Source organism: Poecilia mexicana, unplaced genomic scaffold (genome assembly GCF_051168715.1).
Source record: "Poecilia mexicana isolate PSO_F unplaced genomic scaffold, ASM5116871v1 scaffold_6, whole genome shotgun sequence".
Taxonomy (NCBI): domain Eukaryota; kingdom Metazoa; phylum Chordata; class Actinopteri; order Cyprinodontiformes; family Poeciliidae; genus Poecilia; species Poecilia mexicana.
Genome location: NW_028263375.1, coordinates 21,306,601 through 21,323,489, shown reverse-complemented (window position 1 = coordinate 21,323,489; position 16,889 = coordinate 21,306,601). Strand labels below are relative to the sequence as shown.

Below are 16,889 nucleotides of genomic sequence, written 5' to 3'. Positions count from 1 at the left end.
AAAATTCTTAAGAAGCAAGAAGAGAGCAGCAGTCCACAAAACCATAATAACAAAGTTCAACATTAACGGGAAAATGAGAGCATTAATAAAAAGCCCAGTGAGAATGTAAGTGATAGAAAGCCAACTCAATAACATGCTCTATGCAGCTGTACTAAGAGACGCCAGACGGGCATTTGGTAGATGTAAAGCTCAGACCAGAGACAGGGAAAGGGAAAGTAGATGACGTGTCACCAAGCCAATTCTTCCTCCTCACAGATTGGTCAGGAATGGTTAATGACCAGGTCTTGTTGACAAGCCAAGTAGGTAAAATCAGCTGTTTGATTTGTTGCAGATGCGTTGGAACAGGGAGGCATCCCAAAGTTGCAGGACAGTGGCACTCAAGGATTGCACTTACAAAGCCTGTATTAGAAGATTGAGAAATTGTGTAAAGGTACAAATGACAGCAACAGCGGCGCTCAACCCCAAAATATCAGAGGCAAGGGTCAAAACGACCCACAATGCATGTCTTGCAATGATGGCTTTGAAGCGTATAATAAAAGATTGTTTGAAGAACTGGATTCATTTCATATTCATGTCACAGGTGAGGTCGGGGGGGGGGGTTAGGCTGCAGGCTGTGGACATGGTCAAAGAGGTTAGAGTGAGATGCTGAAGGAGCTTCTGCCTCAGGGGAAGAAAGGACTAAAGATTTGTGATTCAGTCAGTCACTGACGAGTAATAGCAGCTGTCCATGGAGACTGTAAAGGTTCTCAGAAATGACAGGACCAAAGGATGTAACCTTGAAAAGTGTAGCTGGCATTTCAGGGATGGTATTTTACCTTTATAGCTCGCAATTTATCATCATCTCTAAGGTCTTTTCGAACAGTCATACCATTCTGTCCTAATTGTCTCTTCTTCTTTTGCTTTAATTTTCATTTATCCCCCGTCCCGCTTCTCCTTCCATTGCTCTCTCTCTCTTCCTTCGCTCCCTGAATGTCGGTCTTTCATCTCCTCAGAGCAGGCCTGTTTAATAAAGACTTTGGCTGCAAACAGACATTGCGGCACTGTGCGAGCCTCTGCTCAGTCTGTCAAATACGAAGGCCATTTTTTTTTTCCCCGCATCCATCTGGAGTACCAGCAGAAGATGAGAGAGAAAGAAGAACACACAGGAACCTCAACATTTTCCATTTACTTAAAGATGTGTGAAGTGACAGTGAGCACAACACCACTCCGCCAGCAAATTATCTGTCCTGTTAGAGCCAAACAGACGCTTCTGCTCATCTGATTTTAGTTTATAGCATCAGCAGTCGGCAACTTGATGATGTAGAGCAGATGGACAAGATGTGCTGTCTTCCTCACGAGGGCCAGATTGATTTAAATTCAAGTCTTGCGGGGCAAGGAGCAAGACTGAACCAGAGTCTCCTATAAAAAGAGATCAGGTAGATTTAAAAAGAGAAAAAGAGAGGACACATCTGCACCGACCCGCTGTGGTTAGATAAAACCCCCCCAGGGGCCCGCCGAAGAATGATGCAGCAAAATGCAAAACACCCGAGGTCCTTTAAACAGCAGCTGCTGCTTTGTACTTGCATTGAAAGCCTTACAGATGAAAAATGGATTTCTTGTACTTTTCGCTGATTCCACCTCCATTGTACTTTGAACACAAGCCGACTATCGGAGGCTTTCACACTCACGCAAGGCAGCGCTTAGGAAGGAAAAGCCATTTTGAACAATCTTCCAGCTGCAGGGCCAAGTGATGAAGTGACTCAGGCGTTGCAGAGAGACTTGTTAATGCCCAACTAAACATGCAAACATCATATAAACCACAGTATTGATCAGCAGCTTCAGCTTGTCAAGCACGGTGACTGATCGTAAGGCAGATGGGAGCACATTGCACACACATAATACACCTCACAGCAGATCAAACGAGTGGGAGTCTATTACTGGGCTCATATTTAGTCGGTGCTCAGGCAGCTTTGAAAAATCACTTCACTCCTTAATATCGACTCCTGTTAATATTCTCCTGGGGCAAATTAAAAAATGATTAGCGCACAATTTGTATCTGGACCAATCAAGATCGTAAATGAATCGACGCTGCCAGATGAGATCAGGTGGAAATTCAACTGCAAAGAATGAAGGTTGAGAAAAGAGTGTTTATTTCTATTTGTGGCAACTCTTCAGTTTTTGTTGTTGTTGTTTTTTAATCATTTCACCATCAGTATTTTTAAAAGCCTAATTCCAAAACATAAGAGCAAATCCATCAATTAAAATAAAAAGATTAGGATTAATCTACTTTGTAATGACCTGCATCTAAGTCTTATATATCGTCCAATCTGTGCGTAGCAAAAAGCTAAATTAATACTTAATAGTGAGCTAAATTTGCTTTATAGATTTTCATAGAAACATCAGAAAAATATGAATGAAAAGATGTAAGTATAAAGGAAAATGCAGTGCCTTGACAAGGTAATTTTTAGCTTCTAAATTGTCCATGTTTCATACACAAATAAGAGAGTAGTGGAGGGAAAATGGTGCATGCTTTTCAAAGTATTTTTAAAATAAACTTTTGTTGTTTTTCATGTATTTCCATATGTCTCCTTCATCCTGAAAATCCTAAATGAAGTCCAGTGGAACAGCTAATATTTAGTGTCACTTTGCTTCCACTTTGCAGTGCAAGTATGAACAATAGTTATGTGATCGACCACAAAGTGATCCCAAAAATCATTTTGGAATCAAAAGGATCAAAAGCTTATAGACGGATATAAGCTGCACATGGATGAGGAGCAACTCTCTTACATGGAGATTTAACCAAATATTAGTGAACATGTACAGCCAGTTTTTTTTGTTTGTTTAAAAGAAAAAACTTCTGTTATATTTGTGCCACCATTTTTTCTCTTTGAAAAATTCCTAATGAATAATTAAAAGACAAATAACATTTTCATTGCCACGATGATTGTGTAACTTATGCATGTAATCGTATACAAACCCTACATTTTAATCTGCTTTTAGCCTCGGCCATATTGCCACAAGCAAACAAAGTCCTGTAGCTCATTTGCTTTTAGATGCGACTTCCAGAAGAAGGGAAATAAAACTAGAGTGGGTAAAAATGCGACTGCAGCCTTCTGGCACCACTTTTACAGCCCCTTGTTTATTAATATTTGATGCAGTCAGTTGTGAAATCCAGAATAAGTAACATCAAATGTTTACAATAATATCGGTTACTTGAGCAAATAAACCTGGGAGCAATAGCATATTAATACATCACTTTAAGGAAAGGAAAAACACACACACACAGAAGCACACAATACACAAAATGTACTTCTATTTTCTGGGATGTTTACACCCCGCTGTGCTGCGGAGTTACAACAGCCCCATTACCCACCAACATGTCCCGCCTACCCATCCTCACATCCATCCTTTCCCCGGCTCACTTTGCCTCTCAGGGGGCTGGGGGAGGAGGAGGTCTGGACCAAAATAGGACGCAAATACAGAAGCTGACATCCTCCAGTGGAGCAACAAAATCCACGCTAATACGTGGATAAAAGATAAAAGAAGAAAACCCTTTAAATGGCATCCATAGAGAACTATGGATGCCATTTAAAGGGTTTTCTTCTTTTTTTTTTAAACTGCTGGTCTTAGCCATTCTGTTTGAGTTCATGCTAAGATTATTTAGCAGAAAGGCTCATATCAAAAGGTTTGATTGGATGTCAGCCATCCCTGCTGAGCTGCTGAGGGATTGGAGCAGCTCTGTTTGACAAGATAACTCGACTGGTTTGAAAGAGAAGCAGAGGTCCTGATCAACGACACAAGCTTAAGTTTTTTTGTACAAAAGTAATCAAAAGCACATACTGTTGTATGTTGAGCGCATTTCTTTTATGGCTTTCTTCCTGTGTTAGTAATTCAGTCACGTTGGGTGGATGCCAAAACAGTAAGAAATCTTAAAGGGAAATGTTGATTAAAAAAAAAAAAAAAAAAAACATTCCTCCCTCCTCCTATTGATCTTGCAGCAATGAGAACAGAAATGCGTTACATCACAGCAGCTACATGCAGGTTTTGCCCAGCAACATCAACTGGCAGCACAGAGAGGAGAAGCCAGCCAATTCATTCATTCATTGATTCATTCAGTCACTTAATCAGTCAAACAATCCACAGGGGCGGTTGTTTCATTGAATACCTGGTGGTGGTAACTGCCTTCCCTTCGATATGACGTCTAAACAAGGAGAGAGTCAAAGGAACAAGGTCAGGAAGGGCTTTGTGCAAAACAATGCAACTTTATGTGGGTGGCAGCAGTCATTCATGAGGTGAAGTGATTTAAAGAAAAGAAAACCCATATGTGCAAAGAAAGAGAAAAATAGCATAAGAAAATAAAATGAATAATTTTAACTATTAGATTTAAAAAACAAAATAAAAGTCAATATGTTATTTATTGCTTACACAGATTATTGAGAAAGCAAGATATCTAGTGGCCACAGTAGTAATCTTCTCGTTTCGTATCTTTCAAATTTTCATTTTATTTTAAATTGTTTTCATCTATGAAAGTTTTCATTTATCAGAATGAATGCAGATGTCAAATTCCTATTTACAGTGCTTATTTATGAAAAGTATTCACTCCCTTGGATGTTTCACTGTTTTTTGTTGCTTTTGTAAATCAATCAGAAGAAAAAAATGTTTTTTTATGCAAAAACTTCACAAAAAAAACTTTCTAATGTGAAAGTTAATATATGTAAATTTCTAAAAAAAAAAAACAGAACAAAAAAAAACATGTAACATGAAATAAGTGATAGTATAAATATTCCCCTGACCTAATTCAACAGACGTTCATCCATTTGATGAATGTAGTCTAACAATGAGTGAAATGGAGCTTATCTGAGTGTAGTCAGTGTGTCTTAAGTGATCATAGTTTATAGACACCTGGAAGGTTAATCACTGTTCCTGACTACCATTCTAAGCCAATCAGAGAAAAGGTTACTGAAAAGTACAAGTCAGTGGATGGAAACAAAAAAAATCTCTAAAGCACTGAGAGAACATTCTCAGGAGTCCAGGTAAAAACATCATCTAGAAATGGAGGATATATGACACGTATAGATTTGCCCCGATCAGACTGTCTTCACAAACTGATTGCCCGTACAAGAAGGAGACGAGTGAGAGAACCCACCAGAATACGTATCACCACACCGGTCGAGCTGCAAGCTTCAGCAGCTGAGATGGACGAGATCCTGCAGACAACCATTTGTGCCCAGATTCTTCACCAGTCAAAGTTTTTATGTGAGAGCGGCAATAAGAAAACCACCTTTGAAGAAAACCCATATCAAGGCTTGAGAAGATTTAGCCAAAAAGCACGTGGGAGACTCCATGTCCAAGTGGAAAACGGTTCTTTGGTCAATTTTGGCAATCCGACTAGTCGCTATGTTTGGTGGACGTCAAACATTGCGGTATTTACATTGTACTGCCTCATTATTGGTTTTATGACAAAGAACAGAACAGTTTCGGGGATAAATTTGAAAATTTGCTCCCTCACACTGTTAACATGGTTTTACCAGCTCCCAAAACCGAAACCAGATACTTGAAGGGTTGCATTTAGGCCTCTCTCCCAAAAGAGGGATATACAGGTGCTGGTCATAAAATTAGAATATTGTGATAAAGTTCATTATTTTCCATAATGTCATAATAAAAATTAAATTGTCATATATTTTAGATTCATTGCACACCAACTGAAATATTTCAGGTCTTTTATTGTTTTAATTTTGATGATTTTGGCAAACAGCTCATGAAAACCCAAAATCCCTGTCTCAAAAAATTAGAATATTATGAAAAGGTTCTCTGAACGAGCAATAAAAATAATCATCTGAATCAACAAAGTAACTCTAAACACCTGAAAAAGATTCCTGAGGCCTTTAAAAACTCCCAGCCTGGTTCGTTACTCAAAACCGCAATCATGGGTCAGATTGCTGACCTGACTGCTGTCCAGAAGGCCATCACTGACATCCTCAAGCAAGAGGGTGAGAAACGGAAAGAAATTTCTGAACGAATCGGCTGTTTGCAGAGTGTTATATCAAGGCACCTCAGTGGGAAGTCAGTAGGAAGGAAAAAGTGTGGCAGAAAACGCTACACAACGAGAAGAGGTGACCGGACCCTGAGGAAGATTGTGGAGAAGGGCCGATTCCAGACCTTGGGGGAAGCAGTGGACTGAGTCTGGAGTAGAAACATCCAGAGCCACTGTGCACAGGCGTGTGCAGGAAATGGGCTACAGGTGCCGCATTCCCCAGGTCAAAGGTCAAGCCACTTTTGAACCAGAAACAGCGGCAGAAGCGCCTGACCTGGGCTACAGAGAAGCAGCACTTTGGACCACTGTTGTTCAGTGGTCCAAAGTACTTTTTTCGGATGAAAGCAAACTTTGCATGTCATTCGGAAATCAAAGTGCCAGACTCTGGAGGAAGACTGGGGAGAAGGAAATGCCAAAATGCCAGAAGTCCAGTGTCAAGTACCCACAGTCAGTGATGGTCTGGGTGCCATGTCAGCTGCTGGTGTTGGTCCACTGGGTTTTATCAAGGGCAGGATCAATGCAGCAGCTATCAGAAGATTTTGGAGCACTTCATGCTTCCATCTGCTGAAAAGTTTTATGGAGATGAAAATTTAATTTGGTCTGGAATCGGCCCTTCTCCACAATCTTCCTCAGGGTCCGGTCACCTCTTCTCGTTGTGTAGCGTTTTCTGCCACACTTTTTCCTTCCTACTGACTTCCCATTGAGGTGCCTTGATATAACACTCTGCAAACAGCCGATTCGTTCAGAAATTTCTTTCCGTTTCTCACCCTCTTGCTTGAGGATGTCAGTGATGGCCTTCTGGACAGCAGTCAGGTCAGCAATCTGACCCATGATTGCGGTTTTGAGTAACGAACCAGGCTGGGAGTTTTTAAAGGCCTCAGGAATCTTTTTCAGGTGTTTAGAGTTACTTTGTTGATTCAGATGATTATTTTTATTGCTCGTTCAGAGAACCTTTTCATAATATTCTAATTTTTTGAGACAGGGATTTTGGGTTTTCATGAGCTGTTTGCCAAAATCATCAAAATTAAAACAATAAAAGACCTGAAATATTTCAGTTGGTGTGCAATGAATCTAAAATATATGACAATTTAATTTTTATCATGACATTATGGAAAATAATGAACTTTATCACAATATTCTAATTTTATGACCAGCACCTGTATATATTTAATCTTGTGAGGGAAATATCTTTTTGCACTGGCTTATTTTGTCCCATTAAAATAAACATCTTCATCAGTTTATGTGACTGAAACTTCAAAACAAATGTGGTGAAGTGAAGTTATTTGGTCAAACAGCTATGCTGGACCTCTAATGGTGATAAGAAATGCCAGCTCTGCTTTAGGATTATTACATCTAAGCTAATTCAAGAGGCTTTTCAGAACAAATAAGGCTGGCGAGCTCGTTGCTTGTTTACCACTTCACTGAACGCGACGGCACAAGCAGCTGCTGTTCTGGCGTTGTCACTGCATCCAGGGCGACCATCTGACCGAACCGAACCATCTGTTGGCAATCTATTACAAACATGCTCATTTAAAAGGATTGATTTTCAGTTAAAACTCCAGTGAGCTGATGTCCAGTGAGCGCCGTCTTTGTGGAAGAGCCAGCATTACCCTGAGGTTTCCTTCCAGTACAGTGAGCCCTGCCCATTTCTTCGCAGCCGATTGGCCTTTGCAGCATGCATGATTAGTAATGACCACGGGCTACTTGGTAGTGAGAAAACAAATGAGTGAGGCCGGCAGAAATGAAATTCATTTTTCTGTCCTGCAGCAACAGCTTGACACAGTCAGTTTTCTGTTGGCCTATGTCACTCGCAACAGAGTTATGTAATCTTGTCAGAGCCTTACAGAAGATGAAATCACTACGATTTGTTGAATTGGTGAGGTTTGTGTATCTCAGGGTGACAGGAAAGCAACTAATTTACAGCTATCACAGAGGGAAGGAGGAACAAAAAGAAGAAGAGCTGCAAAATACAAATAGGTCAGTACAAACAAACAGGAAAAGTGAAACAGGTTTCAGGATTTTACCTTGGAGCGTGTTTTGAAGGTCCTAAATGCACCAGATTTAAAAATGACTCTGTTTCTTTTACACAGGATGAAGGCCACCATTCCAATCACCACCATCAGTAAGAAGAGAGGAGTGAGAACGGCCATGATCCACAGGTTGCCGGGTGGTGTCTTCACCACAGCTGCACATGGAGGGAAAAAAAACAAAAAAGTTAAATTAACAGCAGTTTTAATCTGGTACGATATGTAAACAACAGAAATGAGTGAGCTTGATGAAAAGAATGTATTAAATGCTGCTGTTTTAGGTGTACCCAAGGCTCAATTTTAGGTTCACATCTTGTTCAGTGATTGTCTAACTAAACCCGATTAGTTAGACTGATGTTTTCATGCTTTGCTGACGATGACACCGTAGACAAACCGATGAAACTGTGACAAAAACGTGGATGTATTTTTTCGTCTGACAAGGCGAGGCAATGAGAGCTTGCAGTTTTGATGGCTGTATGTTCACTATAAAGACTAAAAAGAGTGACAAATATGATGTTTTAATACAAATTTCTTGAAATTAAGTGAAGGATATGTGAAAATGTGTGAAATTAAACCATTTTAACAATCTAGCAGCAATTTTCTTCAATCTAACGCATAAAAAAAAGGATGAGTATTTCTCACTTGAATTTCTTTTCAACTGCTTACTTTTGGAGCTGTTTGCAGATAGCATGTGTTTTCATTGAAGGCATGAATATAATTGTCCTCCTCTCTACCCATCGGGAGGCAGAGAGAAAGTGTTTATCAAGAACACTGTGATCTCTTTGCAGCATCAACACTTTAGGAAGAGCTGACAAATCCAATGTTTCCTTCACTTGGTTAAGTGTAATGAGGTTTCTGAGATAATACAAGTTACAAAATGAGAAAATGCAAGTCAAAGGGAGAGAATACTCTGTTCTCTTGAGCTAAAACGAACGAAAAAGCCACCAAAAACATGCATGAATATTTTTAACATTATATTTGAATAAAAATCCAAAGTTACCTATCCAAAAACAATTTGTGCAGCCTGACTATGTTGTTGATCAAGTTGTTAATGTCACAATGTCATATGTACAGAAAGATAATGGCAGATAGATCTGGTAGCATTTTGTCTTTTTACAAAATACTGTTGAAACTAGAGGCAGATGTGCAAAGGTGGGACTGGGATGTAATGGAGACAAACATGGAAAGGAAGGAAAGCACATGGAAACGTCAGAAAATGCAAACATTAGTTATGCTTTCTACTGTTTATAAATATTGTGTTTATATACTATTTTTTTTACAACATTTGTACTACCAACCCACCAGGGAATAGCCTGCTTGAATAAATTCTTCATATTATCACTCAAGCAGTGATTTCTATTAGTCTGTGTAGCCTTTAAGAAACAAACAAAATGTGTGTCGTTCATAAACCAACCACAGTTCTGTTCCGACTGAATAACCTTTGTGTGCATACAACGGCTATATTCCCACAGCAGGTCTTAATTGCTCAATTTAGATTTTTTGCTGAAATCAGCTTTTTTTTTTTTTGGCATGGCATTTCATACTACTAATGAACTGAAACTGCAACCAGACTTGTGTGTGAGCTATTTACGTCCCCGAAGCGACCCACGTGTGCAGAAGCAGCACGTAAACATCACACAGCAGCCATGGAGGTAATAATGGATGCTTGCTTTGACTTAAATACATATAAAAGACATGCAACGCAGCAATGACAGTTTAAATACAAGCTTACGTTCGGCCTGCACTTGCACAAAGTATCCCAGTGTCAGAGCCATGGTCTGGGAATCCAGGCTGCTGAGGGTCTTTGCAGCTGCAGATCCTGTGATGGGGGATCCATTCAGCTGTGCATAGTAGGTCATCTCTGCTGGGTTCTTTGGACCTGGAAGCCGTCGCATGCTCACCATCTGGGAGTGGGGAGACACAGTTGCATCATAGTTTTAGAGAAATTTCTAAAAAAAAAAAAAAAAAAAGCTTTGAGCCTTGTTAACCATCAAGAAAACATATAATCTGGAGGCAAGTTGCACACAAAATCCCTTATCTTCTCCAACCGATAGATTGCCGCGTCTGTAGCTCAATTTCTTTTTTTGCTTTGATCAAGTCGAGCGTTGGCTGGGAGATGAATGGATTTATTGAAGACTCTCAAGGATAAACGAGTCACATGAAATCTCAATTCCCTTTCATCATACATCAAACAGTTTTTTTTAAACATAACACAGCTTTAATCAAGTCTAGTAATTTGATTTTGTCATAAAAAAAAATTAAAAAAAACGATACGAGTTATTAAATAGCTGGAGGTTTATTCCTCTGACTGCACCCAGCAAGTTCTGACAGTTCTGAGAAGCTCTTCCTCCTCCACTCAGCAGCCATAAAACTGCTCAACTGTGAAGACCGTAAAAACCCGCGAGGGTTTGTAATGCATGCGGGTCACTATGAATAAAACGTCATCGTAATTTGAACAATACGGAGCACCAAGCGGGGGAGGTGACGCAAAAGAAAATATTGCTCACCAAATATTTCTGTGCTCATTATTATCTCATGTTTAAACTGAATCATTCTAACGTCTTCCTCCACCAATTAAATTTAATTTTAGAGCTGTAGAGTTAATTAATCAAAGAAATTACGTAAAAAGCATTTTTTTTCTTAATTTAAAAGTAGCTAGTGGTTAGATTTGACCATAAAAAATGTTTGGCTGTAGCCTCTGTTCTACAAACATACAACTCCCCTCTATTTTTTGACAGGATTCCTTCCTAGCCGTCCCACCTTCAGTCCCCCCGGAGTGCTGTCCAGGTTTCTAAATCTGGAGCTGTCTGTGGTAGTGCATGCATTCAAACCTTTTCATAAGAGACTGAGAAAAAGTTTAGCTCCAAAGCGAAAGTTTTAGGAAAAAAATATCACATTTACATAATGTCTGAAAAGCAACTTTGAAATGATGATTTACTTTATCAGAAGAAGAAAAAAAGAGCAAACCACCCTTTTTAAATCGAATTGAACTGCCTGAATGCATATAATTCACATACCACAAATTACATGAACTTACAGTACTATTTGCCAAGAAACCTGAGACAGATGTTTACCATTATACCTTATAGAAGGGTATAATTTAGGGAACATCTACAGGTGTCAGAAGTTGGACCATACAAGCTCCCACTATTAAATATAAGATTTCTCCCAAATTTGGATAGATATGAAAAACCCTGTGAAGAGGTGAGGATGTTATAAAGATCTGAACAAAAAGACCGAGCATGTTTACAATATCCTTACTCCAGCCTCTACTTGTTTGTGCTGCCATCTTGACATCGTATTTCTACAAAAAGAATGATCAATCTCTACTGACCTGCACGGTGTAGCCGCCCACAGACGTGGCCCGCCGGGACCTCATGGACCGAGAGCCCTGCCTGCCAGCAACGAGGAAAAGCTCAGCCAGCCGCTGCTCCATGAGACTGGCGAAGCTCTGGTAGTTGGCCTCCAGGGAGGAGCTGTCCACATCCTGGATCACTGAGCAAGGAGACAAGAAATGACAGACAGATTTAGGGGGTGGGGGGCAAGAGGCGTTCAGGCAGACAAAAAGGGAAAAAGAAAAAGTGGGTGAGTAAAGGATTGGGAGCAGAAAATGTAAAGAAGAAAAGCAAAGCAGGAGAAAAAAAATGAGCAAAAAAAAAAAAAAAGAGTTTGAAGAAAGACAAAAAGTCAGAGAAGTTAGAGATGTGTGATCGGTATGACAATAGAGATGACAGATGATCTTCCTCCTGAGAGCTGCTCTTACAACAGGCCATAAGTGAGATGGATCAGTGGACAGACATCACACACACACACACACACACACACACACACACACACACACACACACACACGCACACACACGCACACTGTCACGCAGCAGCATCATTCACAGCCGTCCCTGATGTGATATGAAGTGATCTCTCCCCCTGCCCCAGTCAGGAAACTGTGAATTATACATCAATGGGATTTTCCGCAGCTAAAGTGACTCAGAACTGAGAGAGTAAGAAGAAGAAGAAGAAGAATGGATGGATGGAGGTGGATTGCTAAACATGCAAAGAAACACACAGAGCAGTACGAAAAAGGCATTTTGGTGTTATCTAATCAGTGCAACAATTGGTTTACCTGTGATCACCCAGTAGCTCCTGGTTGCTGTGGATGTGTTGAGATTGTGGTACTCAAGAGCTGGAGAGACAGACAAAGAGACAGAGACGTCATATTTACTTTTGAACACCCAGGAAACTAACTTTACTTCAATCAGTAGTTTTCACATTTTGTTCTTATGGTTCTGGAAAAAGTTCACAATTTACAAGTTTCATATAATTTATTGGTAATGGACACTGTTTAAATTTAGTAGTATATATTTTTTGCAGAGTTTCACAAATTTGAAATAAATTTAACATATGTAGGTACATCATTTATTAAAAAACCTAAAGTATCGATGGGCATTTTTTATTTAGCACAATAAAATATGCACACTGAATTTATATGAATGCCTATGTTCAAACGACAACAGCCTTTGCCTTCATAGACATTGTATGTTTTCTAAATAACATTGGGGCTTCTTGAACTGACATTAAATTTACACCAGAAGTTGGTAATAACCAAAGTAACACAGACATAAAAAACCCCATCAAAACTAATTAGTACATAGTACAGATGCTAGAAGGTGAAATATTAAAGGGAATTAATAGTTAATACATCAAAAATTGTATGCAAAAAGACTTAGAAAGTCAAAAACTATCTGAAATCTGTCAGCGTTTAGAAAGGATTCCTATCATATCAAGACATTTTATATATATAAATTATTTTTCAGACAATTTTCTTTATCTTTTGTCCCAAAATCCTTATGTTTTCATAAGACCACAATAAAAACTCCAACAAGTGAACAAATATCACTGGACAAAGAATAGGGCATCATTGAAGTTATTTGTGAAAATGTGGACAATACTGGCAAAACAGTCAGTCAGTCAGTCCATCTGCCCTATCAAAACAGTGAATAGAAGAACTGGCATGTATGAACACTTGCAGTTCTTCAATATCCAAAGCTGTCACTAAAATAAATGGCCAGCTCAGACAAGAGCCGGTGCAATTTATCTCGCTTTATTGCCACCAAATAACGGTGCAGATAACCAACGTACAACTACTCAGACACTGGGGGAGCATCCTTCATTCTCAAATGAAAAAAGGGAGAAATGTCTGACTGTGAGAGCATTCATTAAGTTCAATAAAACATCTCAGGATTAAGAAAAGGAATTTGGTCGCTGTATCGTGAAGAGTATTCACAATACAGACCCCCCTGCCTTATTTGGAGTCCAGCACAAGATTATGTGTCTCAAGATATTAGAACCTGAGACAGTCAATTGAAAACATAAACACTTTTATACGCTGTTTGTTTTCCAGTGATGGTATCATTTACAGCTTAATACAAGAAAAGCAACTATACCAAAAAAAAAAAAAAAAAAAAAAAAAAAGCAATCAACTCCTGCAGAATACATTATTTCTCACTATTTCCCATGCAAATTGGATTTTAAAAGCTGCAATAAAAATATGCTATAATTAGCGTACGGGCAAAAGGCCTTTGAAGTCACGGAAAGAAAATGCAACTTTGGTAAATTTGTGTGAAGCAGCACTGTAATGAACACCGACACGCTCCACATTTTATTCTGCCAGCCTGTTTTAAGAAATACCTGCTCCTCCATTCCCAGTCAGCTGTCTCCGTATGTCTCTATACACACACACAAAAACCATAACACCCTCAGTCTCTCGATTTCAATCTCATCTGGCAACGTCTCTCGTCCTATTTCCACCTCACCCAATCTGTCGCCAGCTTACCATAAGACCAAGTCAGGACTACAGCGAGCAAACTGTATCTTTAACCAGCATTTGTTTCTGCTCTAAACTATCGTCCAGAGGCAAGAAAAATGAGAACACATTTACATTCACCGCTCTCTCCTCTTAACTTAAACGAGCTCATAAAAACACTTCATGCTCCAACAGCATTGGAGTGTGAAGGTTCAGGGCTCTCCATCCGAGTTCTTCGCAGAATCTGTGAAAATGCCCAGATGAATCCGCCATATAAATTTTATCAGCGTGGTTGTTGGAAATTTAATTGCAATATGCAAAAAAAAAAAAGAGGATGGAAAATGTAGAGTAATAGAAAATGATCTGCTCAGGTTTAATACAAAACACACACACACACACACACACACACACACACACACACACACACACACACACGGAAGATAAGGCATGAAGAGCATCAGATTTCTTTTTAAATGAAGACTTCAGATAAAGATGAGAAAATCACAGCTTCCAGTTACTTCCCTTCAAACACTGAACGTCTGTTTAAAACTGGGCTCTGTTAGGCAACGTGTTTGGTCTGAATTTAATCTTAAAAACATGGAACAATCAGACTTAGCGAGGCCAACACACCGACCCACACAAAGACGTGTGGAGGAACGGGAGGTGGGTTAAATTTTTTCACAAATAAGTATCTCAATAGCGTGGTGTGCAAATGCACTCGGTCACATTTGATTTGATTCTCTTAAATGAACTCCAGAAAAACCAATCAGAATTTAGCAAATTAGCTGCCGCTGTTTATCTGTGTGACGCATGATCTCAGTATGACTACAGCGGTTCTGTGAAGACCTCAGAGTTTTGTTGACGTAAATTAGGGAACAAAGAGCTTCATAAAGACCACGGAGAACAGCAACAGGAGAATGCTGGAATAACTTCAAGCTTTAAACAATGTCAAAAGCTTTGGATGCTCCCAAAATAGTAGAAGAAAAAAAAAATCCAACCTTATATAAATGTATTCTGGACTGGAACACCAGAAGAAACAAAACATTATAATGTAATTTGTCTTTCTATCAACCTGTCTTGTTTAGGAAAGCACTCTTATGAAAGAGAGAGAAACACAGATGTAGCCTTCCTACAAGCGGACATGCCAGTCCATCTGAAAGCTAATTAACTCTATGCAATGCAGCTCCCCTTGGAAAATTAACCAATGACGCATGCCTGACAGGACAGGACAGAACAGGGAAAACAAACTGCAGTGTTTTGTCTTCTTCATTATGCAGTGCAAAAGTTAAAATTTTATTAAAATGTACAGGCAAATGAGAAAGTGCACTTGAATGACTTCCAGAGTTCATTCTGGGACAACGAACCCGGTACAGAATGAAGGAGGTAGGTTTGTGGTGTGAAGAAATACTCTCAGCCTGCAAACAGACTCATCCTTCACATAAATGATTACCTATTTATGCTCTAAAGGTAACTACCATCCAAAACACACCTGGGATATTAGCTGCTATCACTGCTGTGATCATTCACTGCCATTTTTTTAGTCAGTCATCCAATAGGCTACCATGCATTGCTTGTTTTTTGTTTCACCCCTCGAAACATTCAGTGATTTTTAGGAGAGCAGGAAGGCTTTCTGTGGTGATGCTAAGTGGATTTGGATGTGACCAAGCAAAGTGTGATGTTTGAGCCCTTTGGGTGTTGAGAGCACACACCAACAGATACTAATCTAATCTCACTCTGCTAAAATTAGCTCATCTGGGGAACACGGGCAACAGATAGCCCAAGGCAGGCTTGGGATGATAGGAGCTCTGCAGCTGTTTGCCCTTTTAAAAAAAAAAATCTCACAGATGGCATCAGAGGGAGCGATGGAATATAAACAAAGATCATTTGATCCAACTCTGGAGTGTGGGGGCCATTCACTTTGGGTAGCTGGACTCAAATAAAACACACGCAACATTTATGAAAAGGGCAGGACTAAGTTATTCAATTTTTGCATTAAAAACAAAAGAAGCACTCATCGATATTGCAAAAAAAAATTTTTTTTAATTACAAAATGACTAAATTACTACATTTCCATCACTCCTCTCATCCTCCATTCGTTCTTTGATAACTAAAATTATGATCTTGTCCTGATAATAAGCATATCATAACCCTCAGTGCTTTCCGAACCTCAAAGAAGCACCAATCTTTTCCTTTGCCCCTTAGTGGAGTAGATCTATAATGAGTTGAAGATCGCACGCTCATTTGACACATCAAACAGCGTTTTAACTTTGATGCTGCGGTCTCTCTTGGTCCCATGTGTTTGGCCGCTTGTGGTGCCTGATGCTGCTGAACAGATCAGGCCCTGTTGAAAAAATGAGTTGCTACTCGTCAACTTACGCTTGAATACCACAAAGAGCTTCATAACTGACTGAAAACATGGATTAGCAAGGGATAGTGCTTAGGTTTTATTTAAAGCCACTGACTGCTAATACATCTCAGTCAGATTTGTTTTATACTAAGACAAACAAAGATGCTTGGAGTACATTTTAGATTTCAAGTAATCTTTGCGCTTGGGGAGCAGATTAAACGTGACAATTCATGATTTTTGCATTGCCTTTCAGTTGAGTACTTGGTCCTGAGCACTCAGTAGTCATGAGGGGACCAAACAAATATTATTTCAAAGTCTTTCTTAGCTAGAAGTTCTAGCAGCAGCAGTACAAGTGGACCAAAGGAAGGTAAAGGTTACATAATCTATTAATATATTAGGATGGAAACTGAATTCTTTCTTGTTTAGTTTATCTGGGAGATAAGCAAACAACTGTATTTTTTTTTATTACTTTTTATTGTTAACATCCATAACCAAGCGGATTTATTGGTTCAGCTTTCTGCTGAACATTCTTTTTGTTTCAATAACGACGTGATGGTCTCCTAGCGGTCCTCGTTCTCCTCCTAAGCCTTTCAAAACTGAAATAAAACTCCAGGGGCGAAAGCTCCTTTATATCTATAAAGCGGAGCTTGGAATCTTCCAAGCTCCGCTCACTGCAGTCTTTATTCTTACTGCTGCTGAA

At 39.4% G+C, this 16,889-nt stretch overlaps 1 protein-coding gene across 1 annotated transcript in view; it reads right to left on the bottom strand.

The window, feature by feature from the left end:
• Positions 1-16,889, bottom strand: part of kiaa1549la (KIAA1549-like a) — an 85,141-nt gene that overhangs the window by 25,225 nt on the left and 43,027 nt on the right. The window contains exons 8-12 of the mRNA XM_088006736.1: positions 12,163-12,222; positions 11,375-11,535; positions 9,773-9,944; positions 8,038-8,198; positions 4,145-4,180 (exon numbers count right to left, since the gene is read on the bottom strand). Of these exons, the coding sequence (XP_087862862.1) occupies positions 4,145-4,180; positions 8,038-8,198; positions 9,773-9,944; positions 11,375-11,535; positions 12,163-12,222 (590 nt within the window). The remainder of the gene's footprint in view (positions 1-4,144; positions 4,181-8,037; positions 8,199-9,772; positions 9,945-11,374; positions 11,536-12,162; positions 12,223-16,889) is intronic.